We start from the raw sequence: 21,274 nt of genomic DNA, 5'->3' as shown, positions 1-21,274 counted from the left end.
AGGCTTAGACTGACACACTGGGATCCTGTCTTTCCCTCTCTCTCCTCCGTCCCCCCATCACTTCCTTAACTCTTCCTGTCCCATTAAAGTTACTAACCATAGACCTTTCTGGAGTCCCTGAGCTCCCTTGTCTCGTAGGTTCCTCTGGATCTCTGCAGGCTATCTAGACTCCAGCTGCTACAACTGCGACAATCTGTCTCCCCACTATCATCTCTCTCTCTCTCTTCATCTCCCTCTATCCCTCTCTCCAACACGGTCTCAGCTGATGTGTGTCTAACATGAGTCTGGTCCTGCTGGAGGTTTCTGCCTGTTAAAGGAAGTTTGTCCTTGCCACTGTAACTTGCTAAATGCTGCAAAGTGCTCTGCTCATGGTGGATTAAGATGAGATCAGACTGAGTCCTGTCTGTAAGAGGGGACTGGATCTGATCCGGTCTGGATGTTGGGTCTTTGTTAATAATAGAACATAGAGTACAGTCTAGACCTGCTGTTTGGAAAGAGTCTGAGGATAATGTTTGTTGTGATCTGGCGCTTTATAAATAAAGATTGATTCAACTATTCAAGTATTCAAACATTGAGCAATGTGTGTTTCAGAAGCAGTCTAAATCTTTGACTTTGAACTTTGTTTCAACATTAACACACACACACACACACACACACACACACACACACACTGACTTCAGAAGAACAACAGATGAAGTTAAATCATGAAAACACTTTATTTAGACGACAAAGATCAATAAAACAATATTCTGTGCGTGTGTTTGTTTACAGTGTGTGTACGTGTATCAACACATTGATGATGTCACAGTTCAGCTGCCCTGTAGCTTCCTGATGATGTCACTGGTTGGCGGTGCGTTAGTGAATATCGTCCCCACGAACACGTTGGTTCCCCACAGAGCGTGTCGGATCACCCTGCAGCAGCCGAGGTCCTCCACCCGAAACCCCAACTGGGCGTAGCGCTCGTCCGTCTCGAAGAAGGTGAGGTTCGTGTACGGGCCGAAGAACTGAGGAAGAGGAGGGACACACCATCACCATCGTCGTCATCTTCATTATGATAAGCTTAGATCGCCTAATTTTCTTCATCATCGTCCTCTTCTCATGTGATCTGAAGCTCACATTCAGGGCTTCTTACTGGTGTGGGACTTACCGCGAGTCCTGATGAAGGGTCGATGAAGTCGGCCCAGAATCCTCCATCCTGCAGCGCCAAGCAGATCTGCTGGGCCCCGTCAATAAACTACCACACAAACACACACTTAATACACACTAACAACATTGACTACAAGGAGAGAAGAGACGGATTCATGTTCTCACCGTGTGCAGCATCGCCTCCCTCTCGTCCTCCACCTCTGGACTCCAGCTGCTCATGTCATGTTTCGTCCTCTGGGTCACCGTGACCGCCATCATGTCAGTGGACGGGGCTTCAGGGAACATGGACAGGAATTCTGTGACGTCACACAAGCAGGGGACAGAGATTCAGAAATAGTGAAACAGGTCAATCCAGCATCCCTGTGCACATGGACATTGAATACAGAATCTGAAGTATTGATTACCTCTCTTCAGCAGCTCAGGACAGTTCTGAATCATACACTCCACCCTGGACTGATCGAAGTACTGATCAGCTGGGGTGACAGGCTGAGAGGGGGCGGAGCCATCTATATCCTACACACACAAAGCCAGTACAATTTATTCCAAACATCATGGTACCTTTAATCCCATCAGACTCATCAACCTGTCCTCAGATCAGCTGTTACCTGTAGACACAGGTGACACGTGACAGTCTGTGTTATAAACAGTACTCACACAGAGGTCAGAGGTCATCTGGGTCAGGATGGAGAGGTGTCGGTCAGGCGCGGAGGGGGCGGTGAGAACATCGGGGAGGGTCATGTGACCCTTCATCTTCTTCTGCTGCTCTGTCAGACCCGTCAGGTGGAAGTCGAAGCCAGAGTTACCTGGCAGCTGGAAGCGCCGGTCCTGAGGGCCGAACGGGCCGATGATGTCATCAGGCCACACGGTGTTCAGAGCTGAGGGGGGGATTTATCAGAGGTCAGCATCTTCATCATCTTAATCACAACCATAATCATCATCATTATCTTCATCATCTCTCCTACAGTCACCATCTTCATCATCATCATCATCATCAAAATCACTACCAACACCTTCATCACCTCTAACATCATTGTTATCACTATCAGAAGTAGCATCATCATCATCATCAACATCATCATCATCATCAACATCATCATCATCATCATCACTCCTATGCTCACCATCATCTTCATAATAACTACCACCATCACCATCCTCATCATCACTATCCTCATCATAATCATCATCATTATCTTCATCATCATGACTACCAAACTCTATATCATCATCACTCCTAAACTCGTCAACATCATCTTCATCATCATCATCATCATCATCAAAACTACCCTCATCATCTTCATCATCAGGACTGCCATCATCATCGTCACTCCCATCATCATTATCATCATCATCATCATGACTACCTTCATCATCATCATCATCATCATCATCATCAATATCTTCATCATCTTTCCTATAGTGGCCATCATCATCATCACTCTTATACTCTTCATCATCATCATAACAATCATCATCTTCATCGTCATGACTTCCATCATCATCATCATAACTATCATCTTCATCATCATGACTTCCATCATCATCATCATTCCTATACTCACCCTCATCATCTTCATCATCAGGACTGCCATCAATATCATCCTCAACATCACTCCCATCATCTTCATCATCATGACTACCATCCTCATCTTCACCACAATCACCATCATCATCATCATCATCGCTATTATTATCATGGATGAACTGATGAACAGCCTGTAGGTGTAATTGTATGTGTGTGTGCGTGTGTGCTTGCGTGCCTGTTGATTACACAGTTTCATGATGTGCTGTGTGGAACACTAATCAAGACGACTCCACCATGACTGAGACCCACCTGTGTTGTGTGTCGACATGTTGACGTGCGGCTCATCGGATCCAGCAGCAGAAAAAGTTCTGACTGAAGAAACCCGACCAACCAGAACCTGAACACCTGACAGGTACGAGACCAGACGCCCCCTGCTGCTCAACACCTACACACACACACACACACACACACACACACACACACACACACACACACACACACACACACACACACACACACACACACACAGATCAAAGAATGAGGAAGGAACAGGTGATCAAGTTACAGTAACAGTGATGTAACTCTGCCTCCAGACCAGGTGATGTTACAGGTGTGCCTCCCCTGCCTGTGACTGTGACCCTTCCTCTCCTGGCCCTGATGAAGACTGTAAGGGTCCAAACCTTCAGGGTGTTTTAAAGGGACCTGCTCTCTGGACCTGAAGCTAGATTTGGGGTCTAATCTATTCTACCCCCTGGATTATGTTTTTACCTCCCTCTTGTTTACCTAATATCAGAGTTTGCTCTGAGCTTATAAAATATGAGGATCTGATGACGACAAACTGTTCTCGTCTGTGATTGGTCAGGTGTGGACCTCACCCCCTTCATATTCTCTCAGGTGGATCAGTAGCTCCATGAGACCAGTCAGAGAGATCTCCTCTGTCCGGGTTAGTGAAGACACTTTAATTCTCACAGATGCAAAAACCTTGTTAATAAAAACTGTGTCAATAAAGTTTCATAGAAAACAGATGAAAATAACTCACACTGGCCATCCCGCCGTGTCCCTGTAACACAAACACACAAACACACACGGTGTAAACATGATAACGTGACGTCACATGTTAATAAGACGAAATGAGGAAGATGCAGATGATGATGATCTCACCTGCAGAGATGAAGAGCAGATCACACAACAGTCAAACAGCGTGTTATGTTTTCATCTCATGAACTTTCTGCTCCACTCGGTTTAGTCACCTTGGATTTGCGCATGCGCGATATGGAGTCGGCTCGTCCCCGGCTTTAAGGTGGTTGTGAACAGCAGCGCCCCCCTGCGGCCCGGAGTGTGATGGTCCATGTTTATGTGCAGTCCACTGTTTTTATTATATTGTTAATTTAATACTTATTAAATTGATATAAAATAATTAAATCAGTTTATGATTAAATAAAATCAGTTTATAATAAAATAAAATAAAATAAAATAAAAATAAAAAAATAAATATATATAAATATAATATAATCTACTGTGGATAAGTGACGTTAGACTTAGACTTTAGACTTTATTGTCCCCTTGGGGAAATTCTTTTCCACAGCACCTTTCTACCTTTCCACAGACATAGACAAACATAGAACATACACTGTAGGCTCAACAAACTGTCCACCAAGACATCAACACTCGGACAGACTTGAGGAATTCAGCAAGGCCTTTTGTTCAGGCTCACTATAACAGCAGGGATCAGGCTCTTGCCGAGGCGAGCCCTTCTGCACATCAGAGCTCTGTACCAGTGTTGTTGTGTTGTATCCCTGTAGGTCTATTTTTGCTCCAAATGAAAGCATGCTGGATCATTTAAGTGTATGCAAACAAAACCCCCGCAAAGTGACACTTTTAGCTCTGCAGTGCAGTTTGTGGTGTATAAGTGGATATCAAAAGTCTACACGCACTTCTTAAAATGCCAGGTTTTGTGATGTAAAAATTTGAGTCCAAGATAAATCATGTCAGAACTTTTTCCACTTTTGATATGACCTATAGTATGAAGAATTCAATTTAAAGAAAAAGTTTACAATGAACCAAATCATTCATCCAAATCCACAAAAGCATGGCTTCACCAGAAGATTAAAGTTTTGGAATGGCCCAGCCAGAGTCCAGACCTGAATCCAGTTGAATATCTGTGGGTTGGCCTGTAGAGGGCTGTGCACAGGAGATGCTCTCACTATCTGATGGATTTGGAGGTTTTTTTGTAAAGAAGAAAGGGAAAATATTGCCACGTCAAGATGTGCCATGCTAATAGACTCATACAAAGAAACTGGAGTGCTGAAATAAAATCAAAAGGTGCTTCAAAAAATGATTAGTTAAAGGCCGTGTACACTTATGCAACCACATCATTTTATTATTTTATTTTTTATTCTTCCCCCTAAAAGATTTTAATTTTGTTTTCAATTGAATTGTGCACGTTGTAGGTCACATTAAAGGTGGAACAAGTTCTGACATGATTTATCTTGGTCTCAATTTTTTACATTACAGGGGTGTGATTAACAGGGGTGTGTAGACTTTTGAGATCCACTGTATGACCCTTTGCGTGTACTTTGCAAATCGGACTGTCTTTTAAGTCATCAGCAGGTTTAGCATGAGTAACAGCTGATTAAAACACTCCTGTTAATGATTCAGAACTTTAATGATCAAAACAGAGAAACAGAGACATTCAGATAACAGGACTGAACCCAGTGTTTGAATATATGGAGAAACATAAACAGAAATCTGTATCTGCATCAATCAGAGAGATAATAATGATAGTGATATAAATCTGTGAGGAACACACACGTGATCCTGATGAGCTCGGAGCACACAGGTAAGAGGTGTGAGGCGTGGAGGAGGAGGTCACACACGCATCTCCTACTCTTCCTCGCAGGTGAAGAAGGCCCTCACTTGTCCTGTCTTTCCGCTGACGTACTGGACATTCTCGATCTCTCCTCCGTGGTTCCGGGGTTTCTGGAAGTGGATCTCCAGGTGATCCTGCAGGTCCTCCTGATCCAGAACATCCACGATCCCCTCAAACAGAACAGTTCTCTCCGAGAAGCCACAGAACGTCTGCAACACGGCACCTTCGTCACTCCTCTTCATCATTCCTCATCAATATCTGTATTTGTTTTGTGTATTTGAACATTTTTCTCTTACCTGAAACTTTCGCAGCTGGTACTTGTCAACAGGTTCAACTTGAACTTTGACCTCAGAGTCCAGATCCACAAAGTACTCCCCCTTCAGGGCCAGACTGTCTGCAACTACACACACACAACACACACGGGAGACGTGGTTTGTGTATTTAATCTCACAGTTACTCTATTGAGAATTTGTTAATCACAGACTGATCATGTCTCTCTCGCCCTGTCTGTAACAATAATAAAGTCTGGGGTGTTCATCGGAGTGTTTTTACCTCCTGGGTGGAGAAAGGTGATGGATGCTGTCCCAGTGTTCTGGTCGTACTCCACCTCCTTCACCTCTCCTCCTCCCCTGCTCGGTCTGCAGAAACTGATCATCAGCCGGTCCTTTATCCTCTCCTCAGGCATCGAGTGGGGGACCTCAGAGACACGGAGCTGCGTCCTGGACACCTGCAGGTGAACCTGAAGCACGAGTAAATATGTATGAGAGCAAAGGTAGATATGAGGTCACAGGTCAATATGAGGGCACAGATAGATATAAGGTCACAGGTCAATATGAGAGCACAGATAGATATGTGACCTCATATCTATCTGAGAGCACAGATAGATATGAGGTCACAGGTCAATATGAGAGCACAGATAGATATGAGGTCACAAATAGATGTGAGAGCACAGGTAACCTCAAACTTGACAGCAGGATCCAGATTTATTTTCTTTGACTTCAAATCCAGGATCTCAGATTCACAGGACACAGAAAATTTCCCAATCTTCAGGATCTTGGCCGCGACTGCAGAACACAGATACAAAGACACAAAGTTACAGACAAATGAAGACACAAAGTAACAGAGACACAAAGACAAAAAGTAACAGAGACACAAAGACAAAAAGTAGCAGTGACACAAAGACAAAGTAGCAGTGACACAAAGACACAAAGTAGCAGTGACACAAAGACAAAAAGTAGCAGTGACACAAAGACAAAAAGTAGCAGTGACAGAAAGACACAAAGTAGCAGTGACACAAAGACAAAAAGTAGCAGTGACACAAAGACACAAAGTAGCAGTGACACAAAGACAAAAAGTAGCAGTGACACAAAGACAAAAAGTAGCAGTGACACAAAGACACAAAGTAGCAGTGACACAAAGACAAAAAGTAGCAGTGACACAAAGACACAAAGTAGCAGTGACACAAAGACACAAAGTAGCAGTGACACAAAGACACAAAGTAACAGTGACAGAAAGACACAAAGTAGCAGAGACACAAAGACAAAAAGTAGCAGTGACAGAAAGACAAAAAGTAGCAGTGACACAAAGACACAAAGTAACAGAGACACAAAGACAAAAAGTAGAAGTGACACAAAGACAAAAAGTAGCAGTGACACAAAGACACAAAGTAGCAGTGACACAAAGACACAAAGTAGCAGTGACACAAAGACAAAAAGTAGCAGTGACACAAAGACACAAAGTAGCAGTGACACAAAGACAAAAAGTAGCAGTGACACAAAGACACAAACTAGCAGTGACACAAAGACACAAAGTAGCAGTGACACAAAGACAAAAAGTAGCAGTGACACAAAGACACAAAGTAGCAGTGACACAAAGTAGCAGATATATTAGGAAACAGAGTAACAGAAACACAAATATACATAGTAACAGAGATACAGAGAAACAAACTAACCGAGATACAAAGTTACATTTAAGTAAATTACAGTGATACAAAGGCATAAAGTAATAAAGATACCAAGTTACAGAATTAAAGAGATACAGAGAAACAAAGTAACAGAGGAACAAAGTAACAGAGACACAAAGAAACAGAGACACAAAGAAACAGAGATACAGAGAAACGTATAGAGAGAAAGACACAAAGTTACAGATATACTAAGTGACACAGATTCAAGGACACAGCTAAGTATATACACATCTCCACATCTTAAACCCAATAAATATGTATTTAATCAAACTCATTAGTTTTGTTTTATTTTTGATAAGATAAGAATAAACTGTCCTAGGGTCAGCGTGTGTTTGTTTTTTAAAGAGCTCTCGATGTTTAGCCAATAAATATTTTTTCAGTGTTGTGTTTGTGTTTAAACTTGTGTTTTTCTGTTTTTCTGTTCAACATTATTAAAATATAAACTCAAATAAAAATCTTTTTTTGAGTAAACCGGTGGAGTTGTCATTCTGGGACGCTGCGTTCTTACCCGCAGAGAGGCAGACAGCAGCGCTCGAGTGGGAGGATTTACTCGAAGAAGTCAGACAAACAGAAAGAGTCGTGTGTACCTGTATCCTCCTCGAAGGTGATGAGCGCCTGACCTCCCTCCAGAAGAACAGACGGTCTCTGACTGATGACAAACTCTGCCCTGATTGGCTGTTCATCGTCCGTCACCTGCTCGTCACTCTGACCGGTGAACACCACCTCCGTGTCTGGAATCTTAGCGTAGATCTAACAAGTGGAGGAACACAGACTGTATTAACACATGGCGAGTTTTAATAGAACAGATTTATTAAAATATTGAATCTTCAGTCTGTTGATGAGCGTCGTTTAGTAATGACTGATGTCAATGTTAATTAACAGATTATATATTTCACCTTAAATTTCTCCTGCAGTTTGGAGAACTCCCTCTTCCTCTTCAGCAGTTGGTCCTCGTGTTCCTTCAGTTGGTCCATCAGATCACGTTTGCGCTTGCTGAGATTGTTAATCTCCCTCTGAGGGACAGAGTAAAGAGGAATAATCTCAGTCATCTCTTCTTTTATTTTCAGCGTGGTGTCAGGCGGCACACGGTCCTACCTGCACTTCGTCCTGCTTCTTTGTGAACTCCTCCTTCAACTGCTTCTGCTCAAAAGACAGAGCCATCATCTCCCCCTGAGCCTTCGTCTTCACCTCCTCTTCATTAAGTTCCTCCAGAGTCAGCTTGGCCTTCATATTCTCCGCCTCCTTTGTTTTATTCTGAAAGGCAAACAGGAAGTGTTCAGACAGATATCCAGATTAAGATGTGTTTGCTTCTCGACACCGGCTCCCCCTAAAATCTAGAATCTAAAATCCTTCTTCTGACCTACAAAGCTCTTAATGATCAGACACCTTCATATCTTAAAGAGCTCATAGTGCCCTATCACCCCTCTAGAACACTATGCTCCCAACATGCAGGCCTGCTCATCGCACCTAGAGTCTCTAAAAGTAGTATGGGAGGTAGAACCTTCAGTTATCAGGCCCCTCTCCTTTGGAATCATCTACCAGTCAGGGTCCGGGAGGCAGACACCCTCTCTACTTTTAAGAGTAGGCTTCAAACTTTCCTTTTTGATAAAGCTTATGGTTAGAGCTGGATCAGGCTTGGACCAGCTCTTAGTTATGCTGCTATAGGCTTAGACTGACACACTGGGATCCTGTCTTTCCCTCTCTCTCCTCTCTCTGCCTGTCTCTCACTTTAACTCTACCTGTCCCATTAAAGTTACTAACCATAGACCTTTCTGGAGTCCCTGAGCTCCCTTGTCTCGTAGGTTCCTCTGGATCTCTGCCGTAGATTCCTTTTTTGGGGTCTGTTCATCCTTTCTTCCTTCCTTTCTTTTCTGTTCTTCTTTCGTTCTTATATTCAGTCCTTCTTACTATTCTTTCTTGCTTCCTCCCTTCTTTTGTTCCTTCATTCCTCCTTTTCCTTTATTCCTTCTTTCCTTCTTTCTTTCTTTCTTTCTTTCTTTCTTTCTGTCTTTCCCTCTGTCTGCCTGTCTCTTACTTTAACTCTTCCTGTCCCATTAAAGTTACTAATCATAGACCTTTCTGGAGTCCCTGAGCTCCCTTGTCTCGTAGGTTCCTCTGGATCTCTGCAGGCTATCTAGACTCCAGCTGCTACAACTGCGACAATCTGTCTCCCCACTATCATCTCTCTCTCTCTTCATCTCCCTCTATCCCTCTCTCCAACACGGTCTCAGCAGATGTGAGTCTAACATGAGTCTGGTCCTGCTGGAGGTTTCTGCCTGTTAAAGGAAGTTTGTCCTTGCCACTGTAACTTGCTAAATGCTGCAAAGTGCTCTGCTCATGGTGGATTAAGATGAGATCAGACTGAGTCCTGTCTGTAAGATGGGACTGGATCTGATCCGGTCTTGATGTTGGGTCTTTGTTAATAATATATCGTGATGACTTCAGTAGGCAATTTGAACTTCTAACCTTCCACTCCTCGAGCTCTTTCTTTGCCTCCTGCAGCTGAAGGTTCTCCTCACCTGGGACCTTCAGACCCATTGGAGCCTGAAAGGAAACAGCCTCATTAATCATATAAATAAATACACAGTCACATTATTATGAATATTTTAATTAACTCAAAAGCCTCATCATAATCTGGCTGAACACTTGTGTGATCTGTTTTTTTAAAGACTTTATTGACACATGTTTGACAAACAAACATGAAAAGTATGAAGTCCAAACATCAAAGGCAGGTGGAGTAAAAACAGAAACAATAAATAATACAGACAACTTAAAGAGTAACAGTCACTCTGGTATAATTTAAAAAGCACACACTGATTTAAAGTCGGTGTAAGGAGGTTTCATAATTCTTACCTCGCCATTTTTTGTCATGTCAGTCATGATCTGATCTGAAGACGGACAACAAACTCTGTTAGGAAATACACAGAATTAAATCAGTCACATAAAGTCTTGTCTTCATGTACACTACCTGATTTCTTTATATCTGAAGGTCAATTCTGCTGTCGAAGTGTCTTTAGGAGGAAAAACAACAGCTGCAGAAACGTCCCCGGCTTTAAGAGAATCAAAACTGAAAGTTAAAGTCAGAGCGACGCAACATCTATGGCATGCTCAGTGTATGGAAGGCCAAACTGGCATGATCCATGTATGGAAGGCCATCGTGGCCAGAATTACAGTGACTTACTTAATGATTAAATGAGTGTTAAGCATGAATAAATACATCATTCAAATATCTCAATCAATCAATCTTTATTTTTATAGCTCCAAATCACCACAAACATTATCTGAAGAACCCTTCCAAACAGAGCAGGTCTAGACCGTACTCTGTGTTCTACATCAAGACCGGATAAGATCCAGTCCCATTTTACAGACAGGACTCAGTCTGATCTCATCTTAATCCACCATGAGCAGAGCACTTTGCAGCATTTAGCAAGTTACAGTGGCAAGGACAAACTTCCTTTAACAGGCAGAAACCACCAGCAGGACCAGACTCATGTTAGACACACATCTGCTGAGACCTACCGTGTTGGAGAGAAGGATAGAGGGCGATGAAGAGAGAGAGAGAGAGATGATAGTGGTGAGACGGATAGTAGGCGTTGTAGCAGCTGGAGTCTGGCACATCCACAGCAGCAGAGATCCAGAGGAACCTACGAGACAAGGGAGCTCAGGGACTCCAGAAATATATTATAATCATTAAATTTATGTGTGATTTTCTGTATTGTGCTTCTTATTTCAGGCAGTGTTTGCGTCTGAATGTCTGGATATCCTCTTTTCAATGAGCTGATACTTTAAGATAATACTTTTAAAACAGACTGCAGATTGTGTAAAGCTCTGAAACCTTTCCCCTCCCTCCTGCTCACTTCTCAAAATCAAATCCTGGTTTGTCCATCTTGACAAAAGTTGACAGTTTTTCTGTTACCTTGAATTACTCCTCAGTCATCCTCGACAGCACACTGTCATTCCAAAAAACCCTAGTTACATCCCACTTGTATTCAACTGGTCAAGAACTCTGCTGCATGCACCAGAACCCCCTCCGTTAATCACATCACTCCTGTCCTCATACTGCATTGATCTCAAGGATCTGCTCCTCACCTTTAAAGGCCATCCATAACAAACACACCCACACTCTCAGGTCTTCTTCCATTCACCAACATTACAACCCCATAAAGTGACAAAGATCGTCTCACAGGATGGTTTATGACTCGTTGGATACAGTTTCTACTTCGACTGTCTGTTGTTGATTTCTAGTGCAGAGAAAAGTACCTGAGCACCTGTGTGGTGTTGCTCATTAAGCTCCGCCCCCTCATATTAGTCATCTGAAACAATCCAGGAAATATGTTGTTAGTTTGCCTCACTGAGACAAGACGCACCCACAGACTGAGAGACGATTAGATTCACCTTCAGACCAGAATCAGACCGCTGCAGGAGAAAACACTGGAAGATCTGGAATCCTAAGAAGACTGAGGATTTTCATACCTATAAACTGTAACTAGTATAACTATGAAGAAGAGAGAGTCAAAGTGAAAGTAAGTTTAAAGGCAAGTGAGTGACTTCCTTGTTTGGGTGCATACTTGCTTCACTCAGAGACAAAATGGCGTCCAGACTGGAGGAAGATCTGTGCTGTCCGGTCTGCCATGACATCTTTAAAGTTCCGGTCATCCTGTCCTGCAGCCACAGCGTCTGTAAAGACTGTCTGCAGAGCTGGTGGAGGGAGAAGGAGAACCAGGAGTGTCCACTTTGTAAGAGGAGACAGTCAAAGGACGAACTACGTCCTAACTTTGCTTTAAAGAACCTGTGTGAGAGTTTCCTCCAGGAGGGAGGTCAGAGCTCCTCAGAGGAGCTCTGCAGTCTGCACTCTGAGAAACTCAAACTCTTCTGCCTGGACCATCAGCAGCCGGTGTGTGTCGTCTGCAGAGATTCAGAGAAACACGCCGACCACAGATTCAGACCCATCGATGAAGCTGCTCGAGAGCACAAGAAGAACCTTCAGGAAACTCTGGAGCCCTTAAAGGAGAAGTTAAAGGTCTGTGAAGGAGCTAAAGTGAAGTTTGATCAAACTGCAGACCACATTCAGGACCAGGCCCGACTCACAGAGAGGCAGATTAAGGAGCAGTTTAAGACGCTTCACCTGTTTCTAGAGGAGGAAGAGGAGGCCAGGCTGTCTGCACTGAGGGAGGAAGAGGAGCAGAAGAGTCAGAGGATGAAGGAGCAGATGGAGGATCTGAGCAGAGAGATAGCAGCTCTGTCAGACTCAGTCAGAGCCACAGAGGACGAGCTGAGAGCTGCAGACGTCTCATTCCTGAAAAACTACACGGCTGCAGTGGAGAGAGTCCAGCAGCGCCTCCTGCTGGAGGATCCACAGCTTCCCCCAGGAGCCCTGATACATGTCGCCAAACACCTGGGCAACCTGGGCTTCAACATCTGGAACAAGATGAAGGACCTGATCTCCTACAGTCCTGTGATTCTGGACCCAAACACTGCTCATGTAGACCTCGTCCTGTCTGAAGGTCTGACCTGTGTGACATGGGAAGGGAGACAGAACGTTCCAGAGACTCCAGAAAGGATTAAACACTTCTTCAGCTCTGTGCTGGGCTCCGAGAGCTTTAACTCAGGACAGCACAGCTGGGACGTGGAGGTTGGAGACAGTAAATGCTGGAGCCTGGGTGTGTTATCCGGGTCCATCCAGATGACGGGATTCAAGCAGTCTGGATTATGGAGAATATGGTCCTTTCATGGTGAATGCAGAGCAGTCTCCTCATCACATCCGTCCACTGTTCTCTCTGTGAAGGAGGAGCTCCAGAGGATCAGGGTGAATCTGGACTGGGACAGAGGACAGCTGTCGTTCTCTGATCCTGATACTAACACACACATACACACCTTCACACACACTTTCAGTGAGAGACTGTTTCCATACGTTTCCTCGAGGGATGAACCTGCTCTGAAGATTTTACCAGTGAAGGTCTTTGTGACTGTGGAGCAAAAGAAGTAGATGAAGACGAGGACGTTCCAGACTCCTGCTGCTACGGACGTACCAGACTCCAGCAGCAACAACCACCACTACTACTATCTGTCTCCCCACTATCATCTCTCTCTCTCTTCATCTCCCTCTATCCCTCTCTCCAACTCGGTCTCAGCAGATGTGTGTCTAACATGAGTCTGGTCCTGCTGAAGGTTTCTGCCTGTTAAAGGAAGTTTGTCCTTGCCACTGTGACTTGCTAAATGCTGCAAAGTGCTCTGCTCATGGTGGATTAAGATGAGATCAGACTGAGTCCTATCTGTAAGATGGGACTGAATCTGATCCGGTCTTGATGTAGAGTCTTTGTGAATAATAGAACATAGAGTACAGTCTAGACCTGCTCTGTTTGGGAAAGCGTCTTGAGGTAACGCTTGTTGTGATTTTGCGCTTTACAAATAAAGATGATTGATTGATAGATGATGATAATGATGATCAGTAAAAGTGTATTTTTAATATGTTCAGTATTTTTTCAGTATTCATATTTGCATGGTGGCCATTTTTCTCATATGTCTCTGTCCAGTAGAGAAAATCAAGAGTGTTGTTTGTTCCAACAGCAATTAAATCATTAACTTCTTAGATTGCAAAATCAAACCTAACTTTTTAATTTTTGGCAAGCTCTTAAAATAAGAAACTGTAGCATCCCCAGGAAGAACCCCAAGCGCACTCTGTTCCTGTCTACAAATGTTGTATCATCTGTCTGTGTGAAGCCGAAAGCAATTTTACACATTGTGGACAAATAAAGTTCTAATCTAATCTAATCCAAAACCTACAGTTTCCACGTCTACTTGTATTATTATACAGGATGGATCGCCTCTACCAATATGGCGGCCAATGAGTTATATTTATAATTGTATAAATGTGCACAATAACACCCTCATTTTATTTAACCATGCTCAATTTACATATTACATCAAATAGACAAAAAAATAACACATAATAACACATGAGAGCAGTTCAGAAATAACATAAAGCAGTAAGAAATAAAGGATGTAAAACAATACAAAAATAATAGAACACATTTCAGAATGAATACAAACAAATACAATGAAATAAAAACACTGAAAATAATTTAAAACAACCAAAATTAATAAATAATACATAATTATATTATAAATAATAATATATAATAAATAAAGTACATTCTATTCAATTCTCTACAAAATATTTAAAAACGAGTAAAACTAAGAAAATATCTCTAAAAATAAATACATTGAAAAATTAATTTCATACAAACAATGTTTCATATCATCGTGATTTGTTTTTAATTCATTAAACACGAGTTTTTAAAGATTTTGCTTTACTACGGTGTAACCCATAGACTCCTGAGGACATCGGATGTGACGCAATCCTCCTCGTCCTTGTCCCGGAAGTGTGTTCCTCCAGCTGATGTGTTCAGGAAGTAGAATCTGACAGCTGACTAACTGTTAGCTTAGCCTGCTAGCTAACATGTTGTGGTTTAATGGTTCGATCCCTGACGCCATCCTCTCTGCTAAACAACAGGGCCGCGTGTTCGTGGTCGTTATAACAGGTACGTGTGTGTGTGAGTGTACGTGTGTGTGTGTACGTGTGTTTGTGTGTGTGTCTGTTTGCTAGCAGCTAACGTTAGCATGAACAGGCAACTGGTTATGCTAGCTGTGAGTTAGCTGTAAACCAACCAGCAGAGGATTAAAATGTTGACAGGAACAGTTTGTGTTAATGTTTGAATGCGCTGAATTGTATTCTTCCTCGCGTCTGAGGAACATTCAGAGACATTTAAAGACATGTAGAGACGAAGAGACTGATTTATGGTGCTTTGTGATGAGCTAAATGCTAATGTTGGTTAGCTTGCTGCAGTTTGTAACGTCACTGTGTTTACATCAGATCATGTTTGTATAACCAAAGTCTTTATGTTATATATAACCACTCCTATACATGTTATACATCCACAACATACATTATATCTAACATTTACTTCAATGTTAAATATAAACATAACCGACATTATATATTAGCATGACTATATAGTGTTTATAACCATTGCTATGCCTTTTATATGGCAGTTAGTTTAGATTCATTGTAACCAGTGGTGGACATGGCTTCACAACTTAAGTCAAAGTATGGATCCTCCAGTTCAAATATTAAGAATATTAATCGAAGACACTAAGATAAATATAACTAAAGCTGCATATAATTTCTCTCTCTCTCTCTCTCTCTCTCACTCTCACTCTCTCTCCCTCTCTCTCTCTCTCTCTCTCTCTCTCTCTCTCTCTCTCTCTCTCTCTGTGTGTGTGTGTGTGTGTGTGTGTGTGTGTGTGTGTGTGTGTGTGTCCAGGTGAAGATGAGCAGTCAGCTCAGCTGATGTCCAGCTGGGAGGATGACAAAGTGTCAGAAGCAGCAAACCGCTGCTGTGTGGCTATCAGAGTGGATGCCGCCAGGTAATCAATAATAATTATTTATATGATCGACTATATCATTAATAAAATCATCGATCTGCATAAATGTAACCAGGAACAAATGATCTGACCCAGGTGTGTTAATAACTCTGTCCTTCTTTCCCACAGTGAGACCTGTGTGCAGTTCTCTCAGATCTGTATCCTTCAAAAGTGATTGATCACTGATGGATCTCTGCTGTTATTATATGGTTTCCCACCAGAGTATAAATCATTCAAACTTTGAGTTCATCATGTGAACTTTAGTGATGGCTGCTGTGATGGGTTGACCATGTAGGGTTGTGTTGATTTTGCAACTGTAAACAGAGCTTCATGTCTGCTGGTGGGTCCTTTTTCCTTAACCTGCCTTTAAGATCCGGTGGTGTGCGTACCATCAAGCTTCTTCATCGGAGAGAACGGCATTCCTCTGGAGGTCATTGCTGGCAGTGTGCCAGCTGAAGAGCTGATGAAGAGGATCCACAGAGTGAAGCAGGTACAGGAGACAATGAGGGTAACAGATTTTGAAGGTGTCTCTGGCTTGTCCACGGTTGAGCAGGAGGGAGATGGTGTCCTCATTTCCTGGGCAGACCTAACAGGCACTAACTATCAAGCCAGCTAATAGCTTTGCATGCTCACCCTCTGTCCCTGATTTCTTACAGATGCACGCTCAGCAGATAACACCAGACACGGGTGCTCCTGAGCAGTCAGGCCCATCTGAAGACACAGCCTCACAACCAGCAGCAGAAGCAGCTCCTGTCTTAGCCTCAGATCCAGGTCCGTCAGTGCCCGTCACGGCGGCATCAGAAACAACAAAAGGTGAGAAAAGATCCTGGATTTGACCCCTGTGTTCCTCTGCACTGTGTGTGTGTGTGTATCTCATCAGTTTCGCCTCCTCTGTCTGTCTTTTGATAAAGCATCTCTCTCTGTGAGTCCGGCTGAAGAACAGTCATCACAACAACAGACTGAAGAGAACCTGGAAGCTAAAGTAGAAAGGTGAGAGCACACTTTGAACACATAATCTATGTTCTGGTAGTATTGTATATATAATCTGAAAACTCTCTCTGTGTGTATGAATACTTCTGTGTCATATTTTCTGTATTTAATTTTATCTTTTGTGTCAGGTTGACAAAGAAACTGGAGGAGAGACGAGAGCAGAGGAAGGTCGGAGAGGAGGAGGTAAGGACACATTTAGTGTTGGTTTGAATTTCAAGGACTTCCCTCATGTGAAGTCCCCGGTTGTGCCATCAGAGGGCGCTGTCTTTGCTTTTAAGGAAATCTAAAATGAGTCCCTGTGTTTGTTTTTAAAGCAGCTGCAGAGTGTGCACGCTCTGTTTGACTGATGAAACAGAAGTGTGTGTTTAAATCTCATAGTGAAGCTGAGCTGTATGTGTGTGATTCAGAATGAGATCAAGAAGGAGATGGAGCGGAGGAAGGTCGGCAAAGACATGCAAGACTATAAGAAGAAGCAGGACGACGATAAGACCAAGAGACTCATGGAGGAAAGGAACCGAGAGAAGGCGGAGGAAAAGGCCGCCAGAGACCGAGTGAAGCAGCAGATCGCACAGGTAAGACCATCAGAGCGTCATTTCTTTTTATTTATTCATGATGTCAAACTTCTGCAGGAGGGTTTTAGTACTCATGCCATTTGAAAAAGTTTGGATGCTGTGTGAATCATTGATAAGAAACAATTCAGATGGTTCAATTAAAGCCTATATTTAATTAGAAAGAGTGTTCATTAAAATCAATCAACCTTTATTTGTACAGCGCCAAATCACAACAAGACGCTTTTACAAACAGAGCAGGTCTAGACCACTCTATGTCAAATTATGAACAGAGACCCAACACTAAGACAGGATAAGACTCAGTCTGACCCCACCTTAATCCACCATGAACATTGCACTTCACAGTATTTAGCTAGTTACAGCAGCGAGGGAAAACTTCCTTTAACAGGCAGAAACCTCCAGCAGGACCAGACTCATGTTAGACACACATCTGCTGAGACCGAGTTGGGTCTGGAAAGAGGGATAGAGGAGAATAAGAGAGAGAGGGAGCGGTGATAGTGATGAGACGAGTAGTAGAAGCTGTTGCTCCTGGAGTCTGGGACATCCACAGCAGGAGGACGTCTACGGCAGCTCAGAGGAACCTACGAGACAAGGGAGCTCAGGGACTCCAGAAAGGTCTATGGTTAGTAACTTTAATGGGACAGGTAGAGTTGAAGTAAGTGATGAGGGGGTTGGGGGGGAGGGGATGAGATAGGGTCCCAGTGTGTCAGTCTAAGCCTATAGCAGCATAACTAAGAGCTTGTCCAAGCATATACTCATTTTAGAAGTAATGCCTGCAACACGTTCCAAAAATAAGCTGCCTGCTTACCTTTGTGTTGCATCAGCTCTTCTTTCAACAACACATGAGACTAGTTTCTGGAGTGATGAAACTGAAACGTTGTCGCATTCTTACGTTGTAAAATATTTTGGCTTTGTCAAATTTTTCGTCTCATGATGTTTTTCCCCAAATGTTGCTCCTCGCAGGACCGAGCTGACCGGGCAGCACGTTATGCTCAAGTCCAGGAAGAGGATAAAGCTGCTAAAGAGGCGGCACAGCAGGTCAGACAGGCACAGCAGGAGGCCAGGAAGGAGGCGATGCTCAGGGAGAGGAGGTACACTGTGACACCCATGCGTCTTCTAACATGCAGACACACACACAGCAGCGTTTTGATTGATGTTAATATGTGTGTATTTGCTATCAGTACTGTAGCGAGGATCCAGTTCCGGCTCCCCGACGGCTCCTCCATCACTAACCAGTTCCCGGCGCAGAGCAGACTGCAGGAGGCTCGACAGTTCGCGGCTCAGGTCGGTTTGATTTCAATAAAAAGAATCAAATGATAACAACTGTGAGTGTTTTTTATAGAAAGAGGAGGCAGCAGCAGCGTGACGTGGTGTGATGTGATGCTTCTGTTTCAGGAAGTGGGAAAAAGATATGGAAACTTTTCCCTGGCGACCATGTTCCCGAGGCGGGAGTTCACCACTGAAGACCTGGACAAGACCCTGCTGGAGCTGGAGCTGGCTCCCAGTGCTTCCATAGTACTCCTACCGGTGAGTCCGCCACAGTCTGTGAGATGTGTCCCAGCCAAGTCCTCAAGAGTAACGGCCAAATTCCACCAGATCAGTGTCCGGTCTCTGACCCGTCACTTACCGATTTCTATTCTAGTCAATGTGTTGACTTCCACTGGATCCACTCCGTTGCGTTCCGGCTGCGTCTCTGATCTGGCAGGTCAGAATGCAACGTATCAGATACACAAGTCTTCTATTTTTTACCGGCTGCCGGAGCACGACGCATCAATCTCAACAGAGCAGATGGAGCGGGACAGGAAGTCAGGTTTCACCAAAACAAAATGAAAACATCCGGTTAATTTTCAGAATAAAACACTCTGTGTTATCACCAGATCGTATTTCACTTAACTACAACAACAAACCAAAGTCATGATGAGCGGAGCCAGGCCTGGAGTCAACAGGTCAGAGGTTTTCAGAGGACCAGAAAGACAACATGGATGAGGAGAGGAGGAAGAGGAGAATCCTTGATTCAGTCACATGACTCCAGCTGTCCAGTGGTCCTGCTCCGTTCTGCGTTCTTAAAACGCAACCGGTGTTGACTGATGAGAAAGAACGGATACGGACTGGACAGCCGGACAGGATCTGGTGGAAGTCCTGTGCAAGACAGGCAGACCAGAAGACTAGACTGCCTGACTCAGTTTTTATTACAGCTGGTTTTAAAGGATCGTGGGTGTAATGTGTCTGCTGTGTCTGTCGTGTTTTTGTAACATCTCTGTGTTTTGATCCCGCCCCTCGCAGCAGTCCAGCAGACCTTCTAACACGGTGATTCAGTCCTCTGGAGGGGGGATCTGGGCAGTTCTGGGCACGATCCTGTACCCTCTGCTTGCTGTGTGGAGATTCCTCAGCTCCTTCTTGTTCCCAGCTCCGCCTCCTCCTAGCACAGCATCCAGAGGCCCCACCCACCATCAGTCCAACTCCTACACAAAGTCCACACCAGCGTCTGAGAAAACAAACAGGTGAGGGACGAAGCTTTGAACTGAGAAGTGACCTCTCAGTCTGCCGTACGAGGAACAGGCGAAACAGATTCACAGCCTATCATGAGTGTTTGTGTGTCTGTGTGTGTTTGTGTGTATTGTGTTGTAAATGGTCTGTCTCCTCCCCAGAGAAACTCTGTCCAAACAAACTCTGGAGAAGCGTCCCAAAGACTTCAAGAAAGATGGCAAAATCTGCCGACTGAGGACTCAGGAGGACAGCGAGGACGACACCAACACATGGAACGGGAACTCCACCCAGCAGATGTAGCGCCCCTCTACAGGCTTTAATAGTCCGGTCTGATCCCTCTGTTCTCTTACTGTGTTCCAGGCTCTGCTCCTGGCCTGCATGGTAATAATCAATAATTATCTTTGGTCCTCTCTGGACCTAGCAGAGTTTGTTTGTGTGATCCTGGTTCTGTCTCCTGACCCGGCTCAGATTACAGCAGGTCTAGAATCTTTAGTTCTCCTTCTCAGATACAGCACAAGGCCCAAGCAGGTCTTAATAAACCAGGTCTATTGAACAAGGTCTATTCAAACCAGATCCATGTTACCCAGGTCTACTGAAACCTGGTCTCTGTGAACCAGATTGTCTATACTTTCCTCCTGACAAGTGACCTTTGACCTCACAGTGACCTTTGACCTGATGTGTTGTGATCTGAGCTGGATGCATTCTGTACTCTGAAATGTTTAATTTTGAAAATGTAACTGACAGTGACTCACCTGGATGACCTTTGAACTCGGATGATTTTGTCGTACATGTTAACATTTTCCATTAGACAGCTTGCAAACACACACACACACACTCATGCACATGCACACACAGCTACACACACACACACACACACACACACACACACACACACACACACACTGGGTGGCTTCTGTAGTTCTCCTCATTAAACAAGAAATTAAAGCAGCCCGTTTTTCAGAAACTCTGAACTGTGTTTTATTTCTGTTGGTTTGTGGTTACTTTGTGAACCCGTCTGAGCTGAGGTGAATCAGACCGACATGATGTCATTACTGCAGGTAAGAGGGAACACAGGTTGAGCTTTGGTTTGAAGTCATTTTTATTGGATGTTGTGGATCATTCAAGGAGAAACAGAACGAGTTGGTGGAGACCAAACCAGAGCTAATTGTACTTTAAGATATCTGGTAAGAAACATATGATAGAGGAAAAGGGCCAATGGAAAGGTAAATATTTTGGAGCCCTCAAAAACAGATTTTAAGGGGTTTCAATTTCTGTCATTGAATTCAGAATTTCTAAGGTTA

General features: G+C 43.6%; 4 protein-coding genes across 7 annotated transcripts; 2 read left to right on the top strand and 2 right to left on the bottom strand.

Annotated features, from left to right (window-relative positions):
* Positions 1-697: 697 nt before the first annotated feature.
* On the bottom strand, positions 698-3,956 carry mmadhcb (metabolism of cobalamin associated Db). Of its 2 annotated transcripts, XM_034693729.1 has the most exons (9): positions 3,833-3,956; positions 3,711-3,731; positions 3,547-3,606; positions 2,981-3,116; positions 1,801-2,021; positions 1,551-1,659; positions 1,312-1,442; positions 1,148-1,234; positions 810-1,004 (listed from the first exon to the last, which is right to left on the bottom strand). In XM_034693729.1, the coding sequence occupies exons 3-9, from the start codon at positions 3,553-3,555 to the stop codon at positions 810-812; spliced, it is 888 nt and encodes a 295-aa protein (XP_034549620.1). In that variant the 5' UTR covers positions 3,556-3,606; positions 3,711-3,731; positions 3,833-3,956. The 2 variants fall into 2 exon arrangements, with proteins under 2 accessions (XP_034549618.1, XP_034549620.1); XM_034693727.1 differs by lacking the exon at positions 3,547-3,606 and having other exon boundaries at positions 698-1,004; positions 3,833-3,954.
* A 1,361-nt stretch (positions 3,957-5,317) lies between these two features.
* Positions 5,318-11,694, bottom strand: nmi (N-myc (and STAT) interactor). Of its 3 annotated transcripts, none has more exons than XM_034694660.1 (10): positions 11,688-11,694; positions 10,357-10,411; positions 9,970-10,047; positions 8,599-8,757; positions 8,400-8,516; positions 8,091-8,253; positions 6,498-6,604; positions 6,093-6,279; positions 5,837-5,940; positions 5,318-5,749 (listed from the first exon to the last, which is right to left on the bottom strand). In XM_034694660.1, exons 2-10 carry the CDS (start codon positions 10,381-10,383, stop codon positions 5,555-5,557), a joined length of 1,137 nt encoding a protein of 378 aa, XP_034550551.1. In that variant the 5' UTR covers positions 10,384-10,411; positions 11,688-11,694; the 3' UTR covers positions 5,318-5,554. The 3 variants fall into 3 exon arrangements, with proteins under 3 accessions (XP_034550551.1, XP_034550550.1, XP_034550549.1); XM_034694659.1 differs by lacking the exon at positions 11,688-11,694 and adding an exon at positions 11,023-11,061; XM_034694658.1 differs by lacking the exon at positions 11,688-11,694 and adding an exon at positions 10,472-10,611 and having other exon boundaries at positions 10,357-10,391.
* A 245-nt stretch (positions 11,695-11,939) lies between these two features.
* On the top strand, positions 11,940-13,494 carry LOC117820747 (E3 ubiquitin-protein ligase TRIM39-like). Its single transcript, XM_034694657.1, has one exon. It carries the CDS (start codon positions 12,092-12,094, stop codon positions 13,487-13,489), a length of 1,398 nt encoding a protein of 465 aa, XP_034550548.1. The 5' UTR covers positions 11,940-12,091; the 3' UTR covers positions 13,490-13,494.
* A 1,376-nt stretch (positions 13,495-14,870) lies between these two features.
* Positions 14,871-20,940, top strand: ubxn4 (UBX domain protein 4). Its single transcript, XM_034694380.1, has 13 exons — positions 14,871-15,044; positions 15,828-15,930; positions 16,057-16,085; positions 16,299-16,417; positions 16,584-16,740; positions 16,839-16,917; positions 17,046-17,100; positions 17,325-17,489; positions 18,450-18,577; positions 18,668-18,770; positions 18,882-19,013; positions 19,770-19,987; positions 20,135-20,940. Exons 1-13 carry the CDS (start codon positions 14,963-14,965, stop codon positions 20,271-20,273), a joined length of 1,509 nt encoding a protein of 502 aa, XP_034550271.1. The 5' UTR covers positions 14,871-14,962; the 3' UTR covers positions 20,274-20,940.
* Positions 20,941-21,274: the final 334 nt, after the last annotated feature.

This window comes from Notolabrus celidotus, chromosome 10 (assembly GCF_009762535.1).
Source record: "Notolabrus celidotus isolate fNotCel1 chromosome 10, fNotCel1.pri, whole genome shotgun sequence".
NCBI classification, from domain to species: Eukaryota; Metazoa; Chordata; class Actinopteri; order Labriformes; family Labridae; genus Notolabrus; species Notolabrus celidotus.
This window is presented reverse-complemented; position numbering and strand designations above follow the sequence as displayed.